The sequence below is a fragment of the Oncorhynchus mykiss genome, chromosome 19, assembly GCF_057628025.1.
Source record: "Oncorhynchus mykiss isolate SJ-2025 chromosome 19, ASM5762802v1, whole genome shotgun sequence".
NCBI lineage: Eukaryota > Metazoa > Chordata > Actinopteri > Salmoniformes > Salmonidae > Oncorhynchus > Oncorhynchus mykiss.
The window spans coordinates 545,443-571,612 of record NC_143040.1 but is presented as its reverse complement, the minus strand read 5'-3'; the positions used below and the strand labels follow the sequence as shown (position 1 = coordinate 571,612).

Here is a 26,170-nt window from a genome sequence, read left to right as displayed (position 1 = left end):
GAGACTCTGGTTTATAATAATAAATACCTTGGTGGTCGACCAGTTCACTGACTAGAGACTCTGGTTTATATTAATACCTTGGTGGTCGACCAGTTCACTGACTAGAGACTCTGGTTTATATTAATACCTTGGTGGTCGACCAGTTCACTGACTAGAGACTCTGGTTTATAATAATAAATACCTTGGTGGTCGACCAGTTCACTGACTAGAGACTCTGGTTTATATTAATACCTTGGTGGTGGACCAGTTCACTGACTAGACTCTGGTTTATAATAATACCTTGGTGGTCGACCAGTTCACTGACTAGAGACTCTGGTTTATATTAATAAATACCTTGGTGGTGGACCAGTTCACTGACTAGAGACTCTGGTTTATATTAATACCTTGGTGGTCGACCAGTTCACTGACTAGAGACTCTGGTTTATATTAATACCTTGGTGGTCGACCAGTTCACTGACTAGAGACTCTGGTTTATATTAATACCTTGGTGGTCGACCAGTTCACTGACTAGACTCTGGTTTATATTAATAAATACCTTGGTGGTAGACCAGTTCACTGACTAGACTCTGGTTTATATTAATACCTTGGTGGTCGACCAGTTCACTGACTAGAGACTCTGGTTTATATTAATACCTTGGTGGTCGACCAGTTCACTGACTAGAGACTCTGGTTTATAATAATAAATACCTTGGTGGTCGACCAGTTCACTGACTAGAGACTCTGGTTTATATTAATAAATACCTTGGTGGTCGACCAGTTCACTGACTAGAGACTCTGGTTTATATTAATACCTTGGTGGTCGACCAGTTCACTGACTAGAGACTCTGGTTTATATTAATACCTTGGTGGTCGACCAGTTCACTGACTAGAGACTCTGGTTTATATTAATACCTTGGTGGTCGACCAGTTCACTGACTAGAGACTCTGGTTTATATTAATACCTTGGTGGTCGACCAGTTCACTGACTAGAGACTCTGGTTTATATTAATACCTTGGTGGTCGACCAGTTCACTGACTAGACTCTGGTTTATATTAATAAATACCTTGGTGGTAGACCAGTTCACTGACTAGACTCTGGTTTATATTAATACCTTGGTGGTCGACCAGTTCACTGACTAGAGACTCTGGTTTATATTAATACCTTGGTGGTCGACCAGTTCACCGACTAGAGACTCTGGTTTATATTAATACCTTGGTGGTCGACCAGTTCACTGACTAGAGACTCTGGTTTATATTAATACCTTGGTGGTCGACCAGTTCACTGACTAGAGACTCTGGTTTATATTAATACCTTGGTGGTCGACCAGTTCACTGACTAGAGACTCTGGTTTATAATAATAAATACCTTGGTGGTCGACCAGTTCACTGACTAGAGACTCTGGTTTATATTAATACCTTGGTGGTCGACCAGTTCACTGACTAGAGACTCTGGTTTATATTAATAAATACCTTGGTGGTCGACCAGTTCACTGACTAGAGACTCTGGTTTATATTAATACCTTGGTGGTCGACCAGTTCACTGACTAGAGACTCTGGTTTATATTAATACCTTGGTGGTCGACCAGTTCACTGACTAGAGACTCTGGTTTATATTAATAAATACCTTGGTGGTCGACCAGTTCACTGACTAGAGACTCTGGTTTATATTAATACCTTGGTGGTCGACCAGTTCACTGACTAGAGACTCTGGTTTATATTAATACCTTGGTGGTCGACCAGTTCACTGACTAGAGACTCTGGTTTATAATAATACCTTGGTGGTCGACCAGTTCACTGACTAGAGACTCTGGTTTATAATAAATACCTTGGTGGTCGACCAGTTCACTGACTAGAGACTCTGGTTTATAATAAATACCTTGGTGGTCGACCAGTTCACTGACTAGAGACTCTGGTTTATATTAATACCTTGGTGGTCGACCAGTTCACTGACTAGAGACTCTGGTTTATAATAATACCTTGGTGGTCGACCAGTTCACTGACTAGAGACTCTGGTTTATATTAATACCTTGGTGGTCGACCAGTTCACTGACTAGAGACTCTGGTTTATATTAATACCTTGGTGGTCGACCAGTTCACTGACTAGAGACTCTGGTTTATAATAAATACCTTGGTGGTCGACCAGTTCACTGACTAGAGACTCTGGTTTATAATAATACCTTGGTGGTAGACCAGTTCACTGACTAGAGACTCTGGTTTATAATAAATACCTTGGTGACAGGTTTCTTCTTCTTCACTTCTTCGTCTGTTGAGACAGATTGCTTCTTCTTCTTCGTGGATTCCTTCTCTGTGTTCAGGGTTCCATCCTGAGATGGTTTCTGTGCTGTGGGTTTGCTTGATACAAAGAACCGCCTGATGTCCTTAGAATGGAAGGGGAGGGGGAGAGGAGAGAGTAAATGAGTCCACTGAGCCTAATTGACGCCCTATTCCCTATATAATGCACTACAGGGCTCTGGTTAAAAGTAAATAGTGCACTGTATAGGAATACGGTGTAATTTGGGATCTATCCTAGACGTTAAATGACAGTTGATTTGAAGACATGCATTGCTACGTCACACATGAGCGATATGTTGCGTGGACAGATACAGTATCTAGTTCTGGTACAATCACATACTTTATATTTAAACTTTAGTTAACTAGGCAAATCAGTTAATTAACGGCCTACCCCGGGCAAAAACTGCGCGACCCTATGGGACTCCCAATCACGGCCGGATGTGATGCGGCCTGGATTCGAACCAGGGACTGCAGTTGCCTAAGAGAGCTGCGCCATTTCGGGAGCCCAATTTAGCTGCATGAGTTGCTGTAGTTCTACTACCATCGCATATTTTATCTTTGTGATCTGCCCATGTAAAAATGCCACTTGGTGCCATCATTTTGTTGTCAGTATTGACAAGACGACTGTCGCTTTGCTGTTTGCCATGTAAACAACTGACTTTGCAAAGATAGTCAGCTTCATGCATTGTTTTCATTAGCATGATAGCTAGTGAGTTAGCTAGAAATCCTACTGAAACAACCAAATAGGGCAACTACGGGTTGGGATCTAGTTGGCTTAACTACCTTACTCGGTACATTCGTGCGTCCTCTAAAACAGTAACATGCGTCCTAACGTTAGCTGACATATGCGTTTCTATGCAATACTGAATCACTTGTGTTGTTGCTGTTGTCAGGGAATGAGTTGTTGATTTGGACCTACGATGCATAGACGCCGTGACTTACCATAATCCACGACAAAATAAATGAGTTTTTCTTATTGATCGTGACGAGACTAGTTTACACGAGCAGCTCCTTTAAAAAAAATAACAAATCCTCCTTGGCGCGAAGTGTGATCAGAGCGGAAGAGGAAGTGGAAGAGGGAGGCCCATGTCGGGGGAAAACGTGTCTCCCTCCAGCAGGTGGCGTTTTAGTCGTTGTTTCACCCATCAGGCATCAAGTCGTTTTTAATGTGTGGACGTCAATAAGAGTGTCGAATTTAATCAACAACAACAGACAAAATGGTTGATTTGTTACGTGACGTTTCTTTTTTTAATTATATAATGTAAGTTTAAGTTGTTACGAATGTACCGGTATAAGTAGGACACGTCACATCCCGGCAACTTTGAGAATAAACACTTTATATAACGGAGATGTTTATTTAATGTATTTCTCCTTTATGTAACCAGGTAGGCTAGTTGAGAACAAGTTCTCATTTATAACTGCGACCCTGACCAAGATAAAGCACAGCAGTGCGACACATCTACCGGAGATGTTTATGCATATCTCTAGCAGGAGGCTACTAGTAGCATAGGATCTCTCCACATGTTCATCTGAGACACTATGATAGTATGTTTTATATTGATCCAGGTGATATGGGACCCTGATTTAACGTTCATTGTTCATGTGTTTATCTTTCATGGAATATTCTTTATCCATAAAATGAAGAGAACAAACCCTTTGCTTCACATTCTCTCTTAAATAATTTAAATATTATTTAGAAATGATCAGTAAATGTAAAAACAAAAAAGCAATACGCACCGTAAAAGTATTTAACAAATTGAAAATGAATATTGATATGTAATACCTCTGTCTGTTAGGTTTATGTACTCTTGTTTCTATATTTGTGTTTTTTTTGCAATTGTTGTGTTAATAATAATTCATAAATATATATTTAAATCGCATCTCTCCACATTGAAAACAGGCGGTTTCGTGTATTCATTACGCCGATTCTGTTGCATAAAGTTGATTAAACGGAAGCAAACGGAACGAAACGGGGAGGAACCCACCCTGCATTTGTCCAATAGAAAACTCTCGTTCTGATCCGTTTGCTTCCGTTTGGTTCTTTTAAAGGGAAAACGGTGCAAATCAAATATGATCGGTCACATACACACATATTTATCAGATGTTATTGCGGGTGTAGTGAAATGCTTGGTTCTTAAACTGTTTTCGTAATGAATACGACCCGGAAGCTACGCCTCAATGTGTTTCATTGATGAGGACACAGCCAGCACAGTTTATAAAGACGAGAATTCTTATTCTAGCTCAGGTAAACTGCTCCAAAACTTTATTTAATTCATATGGCCTTTTTACAACGTTTGCACGCGTGTCTACACACCCCTTTTGACGCAGGTACAAAGCTGTGTGTTAAGATAATTTTTTCTTCAAAATATTTTTCGATTTTGTATTTTATGTAATAACGAGGGAAGTCTATGTTAGCTGTGTAAATGTTGTATGTACGAATGTGAACGGTCCGAACGACTCAGACGTTGACAACTATAGACAGACCTGCAGTTTGAAGACCTGCCACCACTCTCATCTCTTTCCCACGACCAGGAAAGGACCGTGACGACCAGAGATATCCTATTACCCAGAAACACACACACACACACACACGTACCTACCAGTCCCTGTTCTAAGGTGACACTGAGACTTGAACACTGATGGGATCCTTGTATTGTTTTCACAGGATTCTTACTTTTGGTCAGCTTTCGAAAACACTTTGCAGATCTTTCTGACACACGACTAATATCCAAACGCTCTGTAACATTGCAGCCCTCTGAACAGACCCATTTTTTTTTTTACAGCTTCAGACTTTAGTTCCTGTAATATCCTGAGCTTTTCTCACATCTCCTAGATAAAGAGGGCAGACAACCTTATAGTAAAATATATATAATAATATAAAATGTATTTCTATGGGCTACGGTAGTAAAGGCCAAAATCAATGTCTCAAATGAAGAGGTTCCCAAAACAAGACATTTGAGTAGTTAAATGATCCTTGGTATGACTTTCGTAAAACAATTACACGTTGTTTTAGACCCCCCCCCCCCAAAAAAAGTCTTAAAAGACTCCATATTAATTTTTATCAGGACAGTTATTTTATTTTACCAGTTAACTACTTCAAGGGTCATTATCGAAGTGGAAAGCGATAACTAACTTGACCGTTGTTATAGACAGGGGTGCAGTTGTCGCCAAGACTCTGATCTGGGGTCAGTTATTAATCTCTCACACTAACGGTTAAGATGAGGGGAAGCTGGTCCTAGAAGTGAACCTCAGGGAAACTCTCCCCCACCCCCAGAGCGTTCGATTGGTCTGATATTACCTGTTAGAATGCACTATAACATGTCAGCCAATAGGAACCAGAGATGGGATTTGTGGGTGTAACAATAGAATTCTAAATTCAGTATTTCCTGCTGCATTCACACCCAAGTGGGATGTTGGAATTTACCAGTTTGTGAAGGCATAAATAACAGCTGGATGCCTTCACCTGATTTGAACGGTTTTAACAAACTGTGTCAAAATCCATCTGCTTTGTAAACAAAGTGTTAAAAATAACAAAAACGTTTTTCATGTTTTTTTGTTGCATTTTATCTGCCCTAAAAAAGCAGGTTAAGGTCAGAGGTCACCATGTGGGAGAAGCGAACGCTCAGGATGATAGCTTCCCCCAATAGTAGATTACCAGTTGGGAGGGCCCTTCTAGTGGATTTCTCCCAGTCGTATGTGGTAAATTCCCACATGGCTATGAACTAAGCATAAGTCATTTAATGTGATTTGTTTGGTGCGACACCCAAAATGGGTTGACTAACAGGAATAAGAGAAATGACCAGCTTGGTTTAAACTACATGAACCAGCCAATAGGAACCACAAAGACAGGATGTGAGGTGTCGTTGAAAAAAAGGGGAGGGATTTTATTGGTCAATAGTGAGTTCCAGAGATGCATCTGATTGGGTTATTCATCCGTCTGTTCCGCCACAGCGGTCTCTTCTCACTGACGTAGATTCCATCCAGGAACTTCCTGATGTCCTTCTTGACCGTGGTGACTTGTTGGATCAGAGTGGCTGGAGGAGAGAGAACAAGGGGGAAGGAGACAGAGAACAAGGGGGAAGGAGAGCGAGAACAAGAGGGAAGGAGAGCGAGAACAAGAGGGAAGGAGAGCGAGAACAAGAGGGAAGGAGAGCGAGAACAAGAGGGAAGGAGAGCGAGAACAAGAGGGAAGGAGAGCGAGAACAAGAGGGAAGGAGAGCGAGAACAAGAGGGAAGGAGAGCGAGAACAAGAGGGAAGGAGAGCGAGAACAAGAGGGAAGGAGAGCGAGAACAAGAGGGAAGGAGAGCGAGAACAAGAGGGAAGGAGAGCGAGAACAAGAGGGAAGGAGAGCGAGAACAAGAGGGAAGGAGAGCGAGAACAAGAGGGAAGGAGAGCGAGAACAAGAGGGAAGGAGAGCGAGAACAAGAGGGAAGGATAGAGAGAACAAGAGGGAAGGAGAGAGAGAACAAGAGGGAAGGAGACAGAGAACAAGAGGGAAGGAGACAGAGAACAAGAGGGAAGGAGAGAGAGAACAAGAGGGAAGGAGAGAGAGAACAAGAGGGAAGGAGAGAGAGAACAAGAGGGAAGGAGAGAGAACAAGAGGGAAGGAGAGAGAACAAGAGGGAAGGAGAGAGAACAAGAGGGAAGGAGAGAGAACAAGAGGGAAGGAGAGAGAACAAGAGGGAAGGAGAGAGAACAAGAGGGAAGGAGAGAGAACAAGAGGGAAGGAGAGAGAACAAGAGGGAAGGAGAGAGAGAACAAGAGGGAAGGAGAGAGAGAACAAGAGGGAAGGAGAGAGAGAACAAGAGGGAAGGAGAGAGAGAACAAGAGGGAAGGAGAGAGAGAACAAGAGGGAAGGAGACAGAGAACAAGAGGGAAGGAGACAGAGAACAAGAGGGAAGGAGACAGAGAACAAGAGGGAAGGAGACAGAGAACAAGAGGAAGGAGACAGAGAACAAGAGGAAGGAGACAGAACAAGAGGAAGGAGAGAGAACAAGAGGAAGGAGAGAGAACAAGAGGGAAGGAGAGAGAACAAGAGGGAAGGAGAGAGAACAAGAGGGAAGGAGAGAGAACAAGAGGGAAGGAGAGAGAACAAGAGGGAAGGAGAGAGAACAAGAGGGAAGGAGAGAGAACAAGAGGGAAGGAGAGAGAACAAGAGGGAAGGAGAGAGAACAAGAGGGAAGGAGAGAGAACAAGAGGGAAGGAGAGAGAACAAGAGGGAAGGAGAGAGAACAAGAGGGAAGGAGAGAGAACAAGAGGGAAGGAGAGAGAACAAGAGGGAAGGAGAGAGAACAAGAGGGAAGGAGAGAGAACAAGAGGGAAGGAGAGAGAACAAGAGGGAAGGAGAGAGAACAAGAGGGAAGGAGAGAGAACAACTGTTAAGAGTAAAAAAAAACAAATGGGGCACGAGGTTCAGTTCAAACTTCAGGTCTCTAATACGGCCCATAACGCAGGTTACAGGCGTATCATTTCTCTAACGTTGGTTAAAGCCTTGCATGTCAGAAAGATTACAGCATAAAACAAGGTTTTTCAAACTTCAGCATTACAACATGCATTGACTGACACGGTGTGGACATCAGACAGACAGACTCTGGGTAATTCTAACCTCTAATCCTCTTTCTGGACCACCGTTCCCTTCTCAGACACGTAGATTCCGTCCAGGAACTTCCTGATATCCTTGTTTTTGACCGTGGTGGCTTGCTGGATGAGAGCGGCTGGAAGAGAGAGAGAGGAGAGAGAGGCTGGGGTGGTGAGCAGGGTACGGCAACTTGGAAGGTCACACAGGGGTCAAAGAGGTCAATATACACAAGACCAGTTAGGAGAGGGGAGGGAGAGAGGGGACAGACAGCATCACTACCACTCTGAATTGACAAGTCCGGTTATAGTAGGAGAAAAGGCTATACACCTTAGAATCTAGAACCCCAGTCACAACATTCTAGAACCACAGTCACAACATTCTAGAACCCCAGTCACAACATTCTAGAACCCCAGTCACAACATTCTAGAACCCCAGTCACAACATTCTAGAACCCCAGTCACAACATTCTAGAACCCCAGTCACAACATTCTAGAATCCCACAGTGATGCTGTAAGAGGTAAATAGAGGGAGAAGAGGCATCATTACAGATGTATTCGTAGAATAAACACTAAGAACATCAGACTGGGAGAGAGAACAGAGGGGGTATCTGGGTAATAATACACAGGGTCTGAAGGAAACACCAGGACATCAGACTGGGAGAGAGAACAGAGGGGGTATCTGGGTAATAATACACAGGGTCTGAAGGAAACACCACGACATCAGACTGGGAGAGAGAACAGAGGGGGTATCTGGGTAATAATACACAGGGTCTGAAGGAAACACCAGGACATCAGACTGGGAGAGAGAACAGAGGGGGTATCTGGGTAATAATACACAGGGTCTGAAGGAAACACCACGACATCAGACTGGGAGAGAGAACAGAGGGGGTATCTGGGTAATAATACACAGGGTCTGAAGGAAACACCAGGACATTAGACTGGGAGAGAGAACAGAGGGGGTATCTGGGTAATAATACACAGGGTCTGAAGGAAACACCAGGACATCAGACTGGGAGAGAGAACAGAGGGGATATCTGGGTAATAATACACAGGGTCTGAAGGAAACACCAGGACATCAGACTGGGAGAGAGAACAGAGGGGGTATCTGGGTAATAATACACAGGGTCTGAAGGAAACACCAGGACATCAGACTGGGAGAGAGAACAGAGGGGGTATCTGGGTAATAATACACAGGGTCTGAAGGAAACACCAGGACATCAGACTGGGAGAGAGAACAGAGGGGATATCTGGGTAATAATACACAGGGTCTGAAGGAAACACCAGGACATCAGACTGGGAGAGAGAACAGAGGGGGTATCTGGGTAATAATACACAGGGTCTGAAGGAAACACCAGGACATCAGACTGGGAGAGAGAACAGAGGGGGTATCTGGGTAATAATACACAGGGTCTGAAGGAAACACCAGGACATCAGACTGGGAAAGAGAACAGAGGGGGTATCTGGGTAATAATACACAGGGTCTGAAGGAAACACCAGGACATCAGACTGGGAGAGAGAACAGAGGGGGTATCTGGGTAATAATACACAGGGTCTGAAGGAAACACCAGGACATTAGACTGGGAGAGAGAACAGAGGGGATATCTGGGTAATAATACACAGGGTCTGAAGGAAACACTAGGACATCAGACCGGGAGAGAGAACAGAGGGGGTATCTGGGTAATAATACACAGGGTCTGAAGGAAACACCAGGACATCAGACTGGGAGAGAGAACAGAGGGGATATCTGGGTAATAATACACAGGGTCTGAAGGAAACACCAGGACATTAGACTGGGAGAGAGAACAGAGGGGATATCTGGGTAATAATACACAGGGTCTGAAGGAAACACCAGGACATCAGACTGGGAGAGAGAACAGAGGGGGTATCTGGGTAATAATACACAGGGTCTGAAGGAAACACCAGGACATCAGACTGGGAGAGAGAACAGAGGGGATATCTGGGTAATAATACACAGGGTCTGAAGGAAACACCAGGACATTAGACTGGGAGAGAGAACAGAGGGGGTATCTGGGTAATAATACACAGGGTCTGAAGGAAACACCAGGACATCAGACTGGGAGAGAGAACAGAGGGGGTATCTGGGTAATAATACACAGGGTCTGAAGGATACACCAGGACATCAGACTGGGAGAGAGAACAGAGGGGGTATCTGGGTAATAATACACAGGGTCTGAAGGAAACACCAGGACATTAGACTGGGAGAGAGAACAGAGGGGATATCTGGGTAATAATACACAGGGTCTGAAGGAAACACCAGGACATTAGACTGGGAGAGAGAACAGAGGGGATATCTGGGTAATAATACACAGGGTCTGAAGGAAACACCAGGACATCAGACTGGGAGAGAGAACAGAGGGGGTATCTGGGTAATAATACACAGGGTGTGAAGGAAACACCAGGACATCAGACTGGGAGAGAGAACAGAGGGGGTATCTGGGTAATAATACACAGGGTCTGAAGGAAACACCAGGACATCAGACTGGGAGAGAGAACAGAGGGGGTATCTGGGTAATAATACACAGGGTCTGAAGGAAACACCAGGACATCAGACTGGGAGAGAGAACAGAGGGGATATCTGGGTAATAATACACAGGGTCTGAAGGAAACACCAGGACATCAGACTGGGAGAGAGAACAGAGGGGGTATCTGGGTAATAATACACAGGGTCTGAAGGAAACACCAGGACATCAGACTGGGAGAGAGAACAGAGGGGGTATCTGGGTAATAATACACAGGGTCTGAAGGAAACACCAGGACATCAGACTGGGAGAGAGAACAGAGGGGGTATCTGGGTAATAATACACAGGGTCTGAAGGAAACACTAGGACATCAGACCGGGAGAGAGAACAGAGGGGGTATCTGGGTAATAATACACAGGGTCTGAAGGAAACACCAGGACATCAGACTGGGAGAGAGAACAGAGGGGGTATCTGGGTAATAATACACAGGGTCTGAAGGAAACACCAGGACATTAGACTGGGAGAGAGAACAGAAGGGGTATCTGGGTAATAATACACAGGGTCTGAAGGATACACCAGGACATCAGACTGGGAGAGAGAACAGAGGGGGTATCTGGGTAATAATACACAGGGTCTGAAGGAAACACCAGGACATCAGACTGGGAGAGAGAACAGAGGGGGTATCTGGGTAATAATACACAGGGTCTGAAGGATACACCAGGACATCAGACTGGGAGAGAGAACAGAGGGGGTATCTGGGTAATAATACACAGGGTCTGAAGGATACACCAGGACATCAGACTGGGAGAGAGAACAGAGGGGGTATCTGGGTAATAATACACAGGGTCTGAAGGAAACACCAGGACATCAGACTGGGAGAGAGAACAGAGGGGGTATCTGGGTAATAATACACAGGGTCTGAAGGATACACCAGGACATCAGACTGGGAGAGAGAACAGAGGGGGTATCTGGGTAATAATACACAGGGTGTGAAGGAAACACCAGGACATCAGACTGGGAGAGAGAACAGAGGGGGTATCTGGGTAATAATACACAGGGTCTGAAGGAAACACCAGGACATCAGACTGGGAGAGAGAACAGAGGGGGTATCTGGGTAATAATACACAGGGTCTGAAGGATACACCAGGACATTAGACTGGGAGAGAGAACAGAGGGGGTATCTGGGTAATAATACACAGGGTATGAAGGAAACACCACGACATCAGACTGGGAGAGAGGACAGAGGGGGTATCTGGGTAATAATACACAGGGTCTGAAGGAAACACCAGGACATTAGACTGGGAGAGAGAACAGAGGGGGTATCTGGGTAATAATACACAGGGTATGAAGGAAACACCACGACATCAGACTGGGAGAGAGAACAGAGGGGGTATCTGGGTAATAATACACAGGGTCTGAAGGATACACCAGGACATCAGACTGGGAGAGAGAACAGAGGGGGTATCTGGGTAATAATACACAGGGTCTGAAGGAAACACCAGGACATCAGACTGGGAGAGAGAACAGAGGGGGTATCTGGGTAATAATACACAGGGTCTGAAGGAAACACCAGGACATCAGACCGGGAGAGAGAACAGAGGGGGTATCTGGGTAATAATACACAGGGTCTGAAGGAAACACCAGGACATCAGACTGGGAAAGAGAACAGAGGGGGTATCTGGGTAATAATACACAGGGTATGAAGGAAACACCAGGACATCAGACTGGGAGAGAGAACAGAGGGGGTATCTGGGTAATAATACACAGGGTCTGAAGGAAACACCAGGACATTAGACTGGGAGAGAGAACAGAGGGGATATCTGGGTAATAATACACAGGGTCTGAAGGAAACACCAGGACATTAGACTGGGAGAGAGAACAGAGGGGGTATCTGGGTAATAATACACAGGGTCTGAAGGAAACACCAGGACATTAGACTGGGAGAGAGAACAGAGGGGGTATCTGGGTAATAATACACAGGGTCTGAAGGATACACCAGGACATCAGACTGGGAGAGAGAACAGAGGGGGTATCTGGGTAATAATACACAGGGTCTGAAGGATACACCAGGACATCAGACTGGGAGAGAGAACAGAGGGGGTATCTGGGTAATAATACACAGGGTCTGAAGGAAACACCAGGACATCAGACTGGGAAAGAGAACAGAGGGGGTATCTGGGTAATAATACACAGGGTCTGAAGGAAACACCAGGACATCAGACTGGGAGAGAGAACAGAGGGGGTATCTGGGTAATAATACACAGGGTCTGAAGGAAACACCAGGACATCAGACTGGGAGAGAGAACAGAGGGGGTATCTGGGTAATAATACACAGGGTCTGAAGGAAACACCAGGACATTAGACTGGGAGAGAGAACAGAGGGGGTATCTGGGTAATAATACACAGGGTCTGAAGGAAACACCAGGACATCAGACTGGGAGAGAGAACAGAGGGGATATCTGGGTAATAATACACAGGGTCTGAAGGAAACACCAGGACATTAGACTGGGAGAGAGAACAGAGGGGGTATCTGGGTAATAATACACAGGGTCTGAAGGATACACCAGGACATCAGACTGGGAGAGAGAACAGAGGGGGTATCTGGGTAATAATACACAGGGTCTGAAGGAAACACCAGGACATCAGACTGGGAGAGAGAACAGAGGGGATATCTGGGTAATAATACACAGGGTCTGGAGGATACACCAGGACATCAGACTGGGAGAGAGAACAGAGGGGGTATCTGGGTAATAATACACAGGGTCTGAAGGAAACACCAGGACATCAGACTGGGAGAGAGAACAGAGGGGGTATCTGGGTAATAATACACAGGGTCTGAAGGAAACACCAGGACATCAGACTGGGAGAGAGAACAGAGGGGGTATCTGGGTAATAATACACAGGGTCTGAAGGAAACACCAGGACATCAGACTGGGAGAGAGAACAGAGGGGGTATCTGGGTAATAATACACAGGGTCTGAAGGAAACACCAGGACATCAGACTGGGAGAGAGAACAGAGGGGGTATCTGGGTAATAATACACAGGGTCTGAAGGAAACACCAGGACATCAGACTGGGAGAGAGAACAGAGGGGGTATCTGGGTAATAATACACAGGGTCTGGAGGAAACACCAGGACATCAGACTGGGAGAGAGAACAGAGGGGGTATCTGGGTAATAATACACAGGGTCTGAAGGAAACACCAGGACATCAGACTGGGAGAGAGAACAGAGGGGGTATCTGGGTAATAATACACAGGGTCTGAAGGAAACACCAGGACATCAGACTGGGAGAGAGAACAGAGGGGGTATCTGGGTAATAATACACAGGGTCTGAAGGAAACACTAGGACATCAGACCGGGAGAGAGAACAGAGGGGGTATCTGGGTAATAATACACAGGGTCTGAAGGAAACACCACGACATCAGACTGGGAGAGAGAACAGAGGGGGTATCTGGGTAATAATACACAGGGTCTGAAGGAAACACCAGGACATCAGACTGGGAGAGAGAACAGAGGGGGTATCTGGGTAATAATACACAGGGTCTGAAGGAAACACCAGGACATCAGACTGGGAGAGAGAACAGAGGGGATATCTGGGTAATAATACACAGGGTCTGAAGGAAACACCAGGACATTAGACTGGGAGAGAGAACAGAGGGGGTATCTGGGTAATAATACACAGGGTCTGAAGGAAACACCAGGACATCAGACTGGGAGAGAGAACAGAGGGGATATCTGGGTAATAATACACAGGGTCTGAAGGATACACCAGGACATCAGACTGGGAGAGAGAACAGAGGGGGTATCTGGGTAATAATACACAGGGTCTGAAGGAAACACCAGGACATTAGACTGGGAGAGAGAACAGAGGGGATATCTGGGTAATAATACACAGGGTCTGAAGGAAACACTACGACTGTGGGGGGGGGGGTGTGTCGCCTCACCAGAGTTAGACACCAGCTCAATATCGTTTCCCTCCAGAATCAACTCATCCTTCTGGGCTGCAGACACGGCACAGGACACACCTGAGAGAGAGAGACAGGGAGACGAGACAGAGAGACAAGACAGAGAGACGAGACAGACAGAGGGAGAGGGGGACAGAGGGAGGAGACCGTCAGCCAGGCATCTCTGCATTGGAAATGGCCACACATCCTGAAGCTAGAGCTTGTAAATGCTCCAGGCTTCTACAGAGGATTCCTCTACAGGTAGTTAGGTTATAACCACGAGAACCATCTGAAAAGATGAATCAAAACAGCGTTTCAAACCATTGAGTAGCCCGTTTATTCATAGCGCCTCCAGCTCAAAGTGGTGTGCTGCTCTGAAACCTGCCTACCGTTGTCTATATGCACTAGACTGGCCAATGAGAAGTGCTCGTTAAACACTGGTTTAAAAATAACTGGTGGCCCTGTCACCCCCCCAGACTCACCCTGTCTCATCCCCACCCGTCCCAGACTCGCCCCCCCACCCGTCCCAGACTCGCCCCCCCACCCGTCCCAGACTCGCCCCCCCACCCGTCCCAGACTCGCCCCCCCACCCGTCCCAGACTCTTCCTCCCCCCCCAGACTCACCCTGTCTCATGCGAACCCGACGGATGTATTTCTCCCCCAGGAAGTTCCTGATCTCCACCAGAGCTCCACTTTCCTGCATCACAACGTTGATGGGGAAATGGGCGTACACCGAGCGCATCTTATAGCGGAAACCCTGGAGAGAGGAGAGAGAGGGTTAAAAGAACGAAGAGAGGGGTCCTAGGACAGAGAGAGGGGTCCTAGAACAGAGAGACGGATTTATCAGCTGGTCTGGAGTCAGTGTCACTCACCATGGTAACTAACAGTAGGGTCAACACTCACCATGGTGACTAACAGTAGGGTCAACACTCACCATGGTGACTAACAGTAGGGTCAACACTCACCATGGTGACTAACAGTAGGGTCAACACTCACCATGGTGACTAACAGTAGGGTCAACACTCACCATGGTGACTAACAGTAGGGTCAACACTCACCATGGTGACTAACAGTAGGGTCAACACTCACCATGGTGACTAACAGTAGGGTCAACACTCACCAGTAGGGTCAACACTCACCATGGTGACTAACAGTAGGGTCAACACTCACCATGGTGACTAACAGTAGGGTCAACACTCACCATGGTGACTAACAGTAGGGTCAACACTCACCATGGTAACTAACAGTAGGGTCAACACTCACCATGGTGACTAACAGTAGGGTCAACACTCACCATGGTGACTAACAGTAGGGTCAACACTCACCATGGTGACTAACAGTAGGGTCAACACTCACCATGGTGACTAACAGTAGGGTCAACACTCACCATGGTGACTAACAGTAGGGTCAACACTCACCAGTAGGGTCAACACTCACCATGGTGACTAACAGTAGGGTCAACACTCACCATGGTGACTAACAGTAGGGTCAACACTCACCATGGTGACTAACAGTAGGGTCAACACTCACCATGGTAACTAACAGTAGGGTCAACACTCACCATGGTAACTAACAGTAGGGTCAACACTCACCATGGTGACTAACAGTAGGGCCAACAGAGACAGGTCAACACTCACCATGGTAACTAACAGTAGGGTCAACACTCACCATGGTAACTAACAGTAGGGTCAACACTCACCATGGTAACTAACAGTAGGGTCAACACTCACCATGGTAACTAACAGTAGGGCCAACACTCACCATGGTAACTAACAGTAGGGCCAACACTCACCATGGTAACTAACAGTAGGGCCAACACTCACCATGGTAACTAACAGTAGGGCCAACACTCACCATGGTGACTAACAGTAGGGTCAACACTCACCATGGTGACTAACAGTAGGGTCAACACTCACCATGGTGACTAACAGTAGGGTCAACACTCACCATGGTAACTAACAGTAGGGCCAACACTCACCATGGTAACTAACAGTAGGGCCAACAGAAACAGGTCAGCACTCACCATGGTAACTAACAGTAGGGTCAACACTCACCATGGTAACTAACAGTAGGGCCAACACTCACCATGGTGACTAACAGTAGGGCCAACACTCACCATGGTAACTAACAGTAGGGCCAACAGAAACAGGTCAACACTCACCATGGTGACTAACAGTAGGGTCAACACCTCACCATGGTGACTAACAGTAGGGTCAACACTCACCATGGTAACTAACAACACTCACCATGGTTACAAACAGTAGGGTCAACACTCACCATGGTAACTAACAGTAGGGTCAACACTCACCATGGTAACTAACAACACTCACCATGGTTACTAACAGTAGGGTCAACACTCACCATGGTAACTAACAGTAGGGTCAACACTCACCATGGTAACTAACAGTAGGGTCAACACTCACCATGGTTACTAACAGTAGGGTCAACACTCACCATGGTAACTAACAGTAGGGTCAACACTAGGGTCAACACTCACCATGGTAACTAACAGTAGGGTCAACACTCACCATGGTAACTAACAACACTCACCATGGTTACTAACAGTAGGGTCAACACTCACCATGGTAACTAACAACACTCACCATGGTAACTAACAACACTCACCATGGTAACTAACAGTAGGGTCAACACTCACCATGGTGACTAACAGTAGGGTCAACACTCACCATGGTGACTAACAGTAGGGTCAACACTCACCATGGTGACTAACAGTAGGGTCAACACTCACCAGTAGGGTCAACACTCACCATGGTGACTAACAGTAGGGTCAACACTCACCATGGTGACTAACAGTAGGGTCAACACTCACCATGGTGACTAACAGTAGGGTCAACACTCACCATGGTAACTAACAGTAGGGTCAACACTCACCATGGTAACTAACAGTAGGGTCAACACTCACCATGGTAACTAACAACACTCACCATGGTTACTAACAGTAGGGTCAACACTCACCATGGTAACTAACAGTAGGGTCAACACTCACCATGGTAACTAACAGTAGGGTCAACACTCACCATGGTTACTAACAGTAGGGTCAACACTCACCATGGTAACTAACAGTAGGGTCAACACTAGGGTCAACACTCACCATGGTAACTAACAGTAGGGTCAACACTCACCATGGTAACTAACAACACTCACCATGGTTACTAACAGTAGGGTCAACACTCACCATGGTTACTAACAGTAGGGTCAACACTCACCATGGTAACTAACAGTAGGGTCAACACTAGGGTCAACACTCACCATGGTAACTAACAGTAGGGTCAACACTCACCATGGTAACTAACAACACTCACCATGGTTACTAACAGTAGGGTCAACACTCACCATGGTAACTAACAACACTCACCATGGTAACTAACAACACTCACCATGGTAACTAACAGTAGGGTCAACACTCACCATGGTGACTAACAGTAGGGTCAACACTCACCATGGTGACTAACAGTAGGGTCAACACTCACCATGGTGACTAACAGTAGGGTCAACACTCACCATGGTGACTAACAGTAGGGTCAACACTCACCAGTAGGGTCAACACTCACCATGGTGACTAACAGTAGGGTCAACACTCACCATGGTGACTAACAGTAGGGTCAACACTCACCATGGTGACTAACAGTAGGGTCAACACTCACCATGGTGACTAACAGTAGGGTCAACACTCACCATGGTAACTAACAGTAGGGTCAACACTCACCATGGTAACTAACAGTAGGGTCAACACTCACCATGGTAACTAACAGTAGGGTCAACACTCACCATGGTGACTAACAGTAGGGCCAACAGAGACAGGTCAACACTCACCATGGTAACTAACAGTAGGGTCAACACTCACCATGGTAACTAACAGTAGGGTCAACACTCACCATGGTAACTAACAGTAGGGTCAACACTCACCATGGTAACTAACAGTAGGGTCAACACTCACCATGGTAACTAACAGTAGGGTCAACACTCACCATGGTAACTAACAGTAGGGTCAACACTCACCATGGTAACTAACAACACTCACCATGGTTACAAACAGTAGGGTCAACACTCACCATGGTAACTAACAGTAGGGTCAACACTCACCATGGTAACTAACAACACTCACCATGGTTACTAACAGTAGGGTCAACACTCACCATGGTAACTAACAGTAGGGTCAACACTCACCATGGTAACTAACAGTAGGGTCAACACTCACCATGGTTACTAACAGTAGGGTCAACACTCACCATGGTAACTAACAGTAGGGTCAACACTAGGGTCAACACTCACCATGGTAACTAACAGTAGGGTCAACACTCACCATGGTAACTAACAACACTCACCATGGTTACTAACAGTAGGGTCAACACTCACCATGGTAACTAACAACACTCACCATGGTAACTAACAACACTCACCATGGTAACTAACAGTAGGGTCAACACTCACCATGGTGACTAACAGTAGGGTCAACACTCACCATGGTGACTAACAGTAGGGTCAACACTCACCATGGTGACTAACAGTAGGGTCAACACTCACCAGTAGGGTCAACACTCACCATGGTGACTAACAGTAGGGTCAACACTCACCATGGTGACTAACAGTAGGGTCAACACTCACCATGGTGACTAACAGTAGGGTCAACACTCACCATGGTAACTAACAGTAGGGTCAACACTCACCATGGTAACTAACAGTAGGGTCAACACTCACCATGGTAACTAACAACACTCACCATGGTTACTAACAGTAGGGTCAACACTCACCATGGTAACTAACAGTAGGGTCAACACTCACCATGGTAACTAACAGTAGGGTCAACACTCACCATGGTTACTAACAGTAGGGTCAACACTCACCATGGTAACTAACAGTAGGGTCAACACTAGGGTCAACACTCACCATGGTAACTAACAGTAGGGTCAACACTCACCATGGTAACTAACAACACTCACCATGGTTACTAACAGTAGGGTCAACACTCACCATGGTTACTAACAGTAGGGTCAACACTCACCATGGTAACTAACAGTAGGGTCAACACTAGGGTCAACACTCACCATGGTAACTAACAGTAGGGTCAACACTCACCATGGTAACTAACAACACTCACCATGGTTACTAACAGTAGGGTCAACACTCACCATGGTAACTAACAACACTCACCATGGTAACTAACAACACTCACCATGGTAACTAACAGTAGGGTCAACACTCACCATGGTGACTAACAGTAGGGTCAACACTCACCATGGTGACTAACAGTAGGGTCAACACTCACCATGGTGACTAACAGTAGGGTCAACACTCACCATGGTGACTAACAGTAGGGTCAACACTCACCAGTAGGGTCAACACTCACCATGGTGACTAACAGTAGGGTCAACACTCACCATGGTGACTAACAGTAGGGTCAACACTCACCATGGTGACTAACAGTAGGGTCAACACTCACCATGGTGACTAACAGTAGGGTCAACACTCACCATGGTAACTAACAGTAGGGTCAACACTCACCATGGTAACTAACAGTAGGGTCAACACTCACCATGGTAACTAACAGTAGGGTCAACACTCACCATGGTGACTAACAGTAGGGCCAACAGAGACAGGTCAACACTCACCATGGTAACTAACAGTAGGGTCAACACTCACCATGGTAACTAACAGTAGGGTCAACACTCACCATGGTAACTAACAGTAGGGTCAACACTCACCATGGTAACTAACAGTAGGGTCAACACTCACCATGGTAACTAACAGTAGGGTCAACACTCACCATGGTAACTAACAGTAGGGTCAACACTCACCATGGTAACTAACAGTAGGGCCAACACTCACCATGGTAACTAACAGTAGGGCCAACACTCACCATGGTAACTAACAGTAGGGCCAACACTCACCATGGTAACTAACAGTAGGGCCAACACTCACCATGGTGACTAACAGTAGGGTCAACACTCACCATGGTGACTAACAGTAGGGTCAACACTCACCATGGTAACTAACAGTAGGGCCAACACTCACCATGGTAACTAACAGTAGGGCCAACAGAAACAGGTCAGCACTCACCATGGTAACTAACAGTAGGGTCAACACTCACCATGGTAACTAACAGTAGGGCCAACACTCACCATGGTGACTAACAGTAGGGCCAACACTCACCATGGTAACTAACAGTAGGGCCAACAGAAACAGGTCAACACTCACCATGGTGACTAACAGTAGGGTCAACACCTCACCATGGTGACTAACAGTAGGGTCAACACTCACCATGGTAACTAACAACACTCACCATGGTTACAAACAGTAGGGTCAACACTCACCATGGTAACTAACAGTAGGGTCAACACTCACCATGGTAACTAACAACACTCACCATGGTTACTAACAGTAGGGTCAACACTCACCATGGTAACTAACAGTAGGGTCAACACTCACCATGGTAACTAACAGTAGGGTCAACACTCACCATGGTTACTAACAGTAGGGTCAACACTCACCATGGTAACTAACAGTAGGGTCAACACTCACCATGGTAACTAACAGTAGGGTTAACACTCACCATGGTAACTAACAGTAGGGCCAACACTCACCATGGTGACTAACAGTAGGGCCAACACTCACCATGGTAACTAACAGTAGGGCCAACAGAAACAGGTCAACACTCACCATGGTGACTAACAGTAGGGTCAACACCTCACCATGGTGACTAACAGTAGGGTCAACACTCACCATGGTAACTAACAACACTCACCATGGTTACAAACAGTAGGGTCAACACTCACCATGGTAACTAACAGTAGGGTCAACACTCACCATGGTAACTAACAACACTCACCATGGTTACTAACAGTAGGGTCAACACTCACCATGGTAACTAACAGTAGGGTCAACACTCACCATGGTAACTAACAGTAGGGTCAACACTCACCATGGTTACTAACAGTAGGGTCAACACTCACCATGGTAACTAACAGTAGGGTCAACACTCACCATGGTAACTAACAGTAGGGTCAACACTCACCATGGTAACTAACAGTAGGGTCAACACTCACCATGGTAACTAACAACACTCACCATGGTTACTAACAGTAGGGTCAACACTCACCATGGTAACTAACAACACTCACCATGGTAACTAACAACACTCACCATGGTAACTAACAGTAGGGTCAACACTCACCATGGTGACTAACAGTAGGGTCAACACTCACCATGGTGACTAACAGTAGGGTCAACACTCACCATGGTGACTAACAGTAGGGTCAACACTCACCATGGTGACTAACAGTAGGGTCAACACTCACCAGTAGGGTCAACACTCACCATGGTGACTAACAGTAGGGTCAACACTCACCATGGTGACTAACAGTAGGGTCAACACTCACCATGGTGACTAACAGTAGGGTCAACACTCACCATGGTAACTAACAGTAGGGTCAACACTCACCATGGTAACTAACAGTAGGGTCAACACTCACCATGGTGACTAACAGTAGGGTCAACACTCACCATGGTGACTAACAGTAGGGTCAACACTCACCAGTAGGGTCAACACTCACCATGGTGACTAACAGTAGGGTCAACACTCACCATGGTGACTAACAGTAGGGTCAACACTCACCATGGTGACTAACAGTAGGGTCAACACTCACCATGGTAACTAACAGTAGGGTCAACACTCACCATGGTAACTAACAGTAGGGTCAACACTCACCATGGTGACTAACAGTAGGGCCAACAGAGACAGGTCAACACTCACCATGGTAACTAACAGTAGGGTCAACACTCACCATGGTAACTAACAGTAGGGTCAACACTCACCATGGTAACTAACAGTAGGGTCAACACTCACCATGGTAACTAACAGTAGGGTCAACACTCACCATGGTAACTAACAGTAGGGCCAACACTCACCATGGTAACTAACAGTAGGGCCAACACTCACCATGGTAACTAACAGTAGGGCCAACACTCACCATGGTAACTAACAGTAGGGCCAACACTCACCATGGTGACTAACAGTAGGGTCAACACTCACCATGGTGACTAACAGTAGGGTCAACACTCACCATGGTAACTAACAGTAGGGCCAACACTCACCATGGTAACTAACAGTAGGGCCAACAGAAACAGGTCAGCACTCACCATGGTAACTAACAGTAGGGTCAACACTCACCATGGTAACTAACAGTAGGGCCAACACTCACCATGGTGACTAACAGTAGGGCCAACACTCACCATGGTAACTAACAGTAGGGCCAACAGAAACAGGTCAACACTCACCATGGTGACTAACAGTAGGGTCAACACCTCACCATGGTGACTAACAGTAGGGTCAACACTCACCATGGTAACTAACAACACTCACCATGGTTACAAACAGTAGGGTCAACACTCACCATGGTAACTAACAGTAGGGTCAACACTCACCATGGTAACTAACAACACTCACCATGGTTACTAACAGTAGGGTCAACACTCACCATGGTAACTAACAGTAGGGTCAACACTCACCATGGTAACTAACAGTAGGGTCAACACTCACCATGGTTACTAACAGTAGGGTCAACACTCACCATGGTAACTAACAGTAGGGTCAACACTCACCATGGTAACTAACAGTAGGGTTAACACTCACCATGGTAACTAACAGTAGGGTCAACACTCACCATGGTAACTAACAACACTCACCATGGTTACTAACAGTAGGGTCAACACTCACCATGGTAACTAACAACACTCACCATGGTAACTAACACTCACCATGGTAACTAACAGTAGGGTCAACACTCACCATGGTAACTAACAGTAGGGTCAACACTCACCATGGTGACTCCCTTGATCATGTTCTGGACGTGACTGCAGATGGTCCTGACTGTGGCCAGCTCCTTCCTGTTGCCCCACCATTTATCCACACGCAGCTGGAACACAGAGAGGGGAGAGATGTTTCTGTACAGCACTTTTGAGATATCAGCCGATGTACAGAGGAGAGACACACACCTGATGTAAGGAGGGGCTTTATAAATACATTTGATTTGATTTACCAGCAGAACTTTTCAGTTAGCAACGCTTCACGACACCATTAAATCAGTTAATTCCAGGGAGAGAAAAAAGCAACGATCAGCTGAAGAAGGTTCCCTTCTGTGTCCCCACATGATTGGATCAGCCCAAAGTTACCAGGTTGGTAGCTAGCCAATGAGGTAACAGGACGTAACAAAAAATGTAAACAAAATGGTCAACGACAGGGGCATGATGGGAATTCACTATAGGAAGATTTAAAACGTTAAAATCAGCAGGTAATGTGTGGCTGGCAGAATCAGGGGTTGTGTAACTTGAAGGGACATGCGTGTTGGACGTCATGCCTCCTGGTGTGTCTGCACCCTAAAAACACACAAAGCTCAGGAAACTGTTGCTTGTCGAAACATCTGTTGTGTTTTTATTTAACTAGGCAAGTCAGTTAAGAATGTTTATTTATTTTGGCCTGCAGATCTGTACCTTGTCAGCTCGGGGGTTTGAACTTGCAACCTTCCGGTTACTAGTCCAACGCTCTAACCACTAGGCTACCCTGCCGCCCCTACCCTGCCGTAAACAACAGGATGGCATTAATACCTCTCACTATATACCATTTACTCAGTTCTTTTCCCTGCTTAGCGACAGGGCAGCCCAGCGACAGGGCGGCCCAGCGACAGGGCGGCCCAGCGACAGGGCGGCCCAGCGACAGGGCAGCCCAGCGACAGGGCGGCCCAGCGACAGGGCAGCCCAGCGACAGGGCAGCCTAGCGACAGGGCAGCCTAGCGACAGGGCAGCCCAGCGACAGGGCAGCCTTTCCCACCACATATTAGGTCCCATCTTCTGACCCTTAGGTTTCCCACCACATATTAGGTCCCATCTTCTGACCCTTAGGTTTCCCACCACATATTAGGTCCTATCTTCTGACCCTTAGGTTTCCCACCACATATTAGGTCCCATCTTCTGACCCTTAGGTTTCCCACCACATATTAGGTCCCATCTTCTGACCCTTAGGTTTCCCACCACATATTAGGTCCCATCTTCTGACCCTTAGGTTTCCCACCACATATTAGGTCCCATCTTCTGACCCTTAGGTTTCCCACCACATATTAGGTCCCATCTTCTGACCCTTAGGTTTCCCACCACATATTAGGTCCCATCTTCTGACCCTTAGGTTTCCCACCACATATTAGGTCCCATCTTCTGACCCGACTTACAAAGCAAGACGTTTATTTTTTGCTGTAGTTTTGGTGCAACCGTGACGCTAACGGGAATCGCCGGGACACTCACTTGTTTCTCTAGAGGCGCTCTCTGAAACAACGATACAGCCAAGCCTCGTCATTACAACAGTTATCTGGGAGACCCCCCCCCCCACCCCATAGTCACACAGTACCACCCCCCCCCCCCTTTAGAGCCCTGGGCATGATGAGTACCAGTGCATTGAAGTGTAGGATGAAGCCCATCGACAAGTACTTTCTATAGACAAGCCTCCATACCTTTTTGTGCGTCTTCCCCAACAGGCTGAGTTCCAGGTTGATGTGGTTGAACTCCCTGCGGAGAACCCCCCGGGGACCCTTGACGATGACGGTCCGTCCCTTCAGCCTCACCTCGACTGGGGGGGGGGGGGGGCACGGCAGAGACAACAGGGGTCAGACACACACAGAACCAGTAACTAGCTAGACAATCTTAACCACGCCACTAGAATATATGGCATTAAAACCCAACTATAGTCAGGCTAAAATGCTGGATTGATGAAGACAGGCACCAGCGATGCCTCTTGAGGATGCCAGCCAGAGACAGACTACAGCAACTTAGCGGTCTATTACCAACAGAATGGCATTAATAAGTTAGGGGGGCTGAACCAATAACTCACTAGGCAACATAGGTAAACATTTGACTCTATAGTCTGGTTAAAAAAACGATTCCTTGATTAGTCTATTGATAGATTCCACGGTTATCAACATGTTGGATGGTTCAGTAAATGAACAGCGGATTTGTTGGGAGTTAAACTTACCACCGTCGGGGATATCCACAGTCTGGTTACTGAGAATGGTCTTCATTCTGGGGTTAGACAGAGAGTCAAGTCAGGTGGAGTTGACGATTACAATACATTATATTAACCAACTAACGTTACGGAGCGAACTGGGCATTTCAGGACGAGTTTTAACTTCAGTTAACTAACGTCAGGCAGGTATCTCGCAACATCATGAGTGTGTGTGTTTACACGACTGTCATATTTAGGTAACTCGTTGTTAACAATGTCATAACCCGGTACATCCAGTTGACTGTCCAAATGAAACCCTTAACGTTAAACGTTCATTAAAAGACGCAGAAGGAAACTAGTCAACTAGAACAGACAGGCATGCAACTAACCAGTCAGATAGCGAGTCATGAACACTGTCCCCCCTCTCCCTCCTCCCAATGCCAAACAACTTTTATAACCTACACATGTAATTAAAGCGGTCTGAAACAATGCGACCATGTACATACAAGACCAACGTTATATGTTACACACATTGAGCATTATTCACGTAGCCCTGGCTACTAAAAAGACGGATAGGCAGGCATAGGGGGGCGACTGCGGCCTAGGATAGAGGGGTGGGTGGCAAAACAAACTATATATAGTTATAGCGACTGGTTTTGGGGGTGGAAATAACAAATGCGAAACGTCAATATACATATAGAAAATTCTTAAAGGTGAAAAATTAGGCGTTTTAGATATCGAGGAACACAGATGGAGTTTGATTTTCAGCGATAGAAACGTTATCCACCATTTCTTACCTCGCCGGTAGTAGAGGAAAGGACGAAGGAAGGACGTCAGCACGCAATTGTAGTCTTCGTACGTGCTTACGCCATCACGGCGCTACGCGTTGA

General features: G+C 46.2%; 2 protein-coding genes across 3 annotated transcripts in view; both read right to left on the bottom strand.

Annotated features, from left to right (window-relative positions):
- Positions 1–3,416, bottom strand: part of LOC149974617 (replication factor C subunit 1-like) — a 109,721-nt gene extending 106,305 nt beyond the window's left edge. Inside the window, exons 1-2 of one of the 2 annotated variants that reach the window (XM_090209519.1) lie at positions 3,214–3,416; positions 2,208–2,357 (exon numbers count right to left, since the gene is read on the bottom strand). In XM_090209519.1, the coding sequence (XP_090065645.1) occupies positions 2,208–2,357; positions 3,214–3,216 (153 nt within the window). In that variant the 5' untranslated portion in view covers positions 3,217–3,416. The remainder of the gene's footprint in view (positions 1–2,207; positions 2,358–3,213) is intronic. The other variant, XM_090209520.1, reaches the window with a different exon arrangement.
- A 2,711-nt stretch (positions 3,417–6,127) lies between these two features.
- rpl9 (ribosomal protein L9) lies at positions 6,128–26,135 on the bottom strand. The gene is given in 8 exon segments (NM_001160527.1): positions 6,128–6,305; positions 7,878–7,986; positions 14,276–14,356; positions 14,900–15,032; positions 23,113–23,208; positions 24,793–24,908; positions 25,311–25,357; positions 26,078–26,135. Coding segments are annotated over 6 exon segments (579 nt in total). The 5' UTR covers position 25,357; positions 26,078–26,135; the 3' UTR covers positions 6,128–6,305; positions 7,878–7,879.
- Positions 26,136–26,170: the final 35 nt, after the last annotated feature.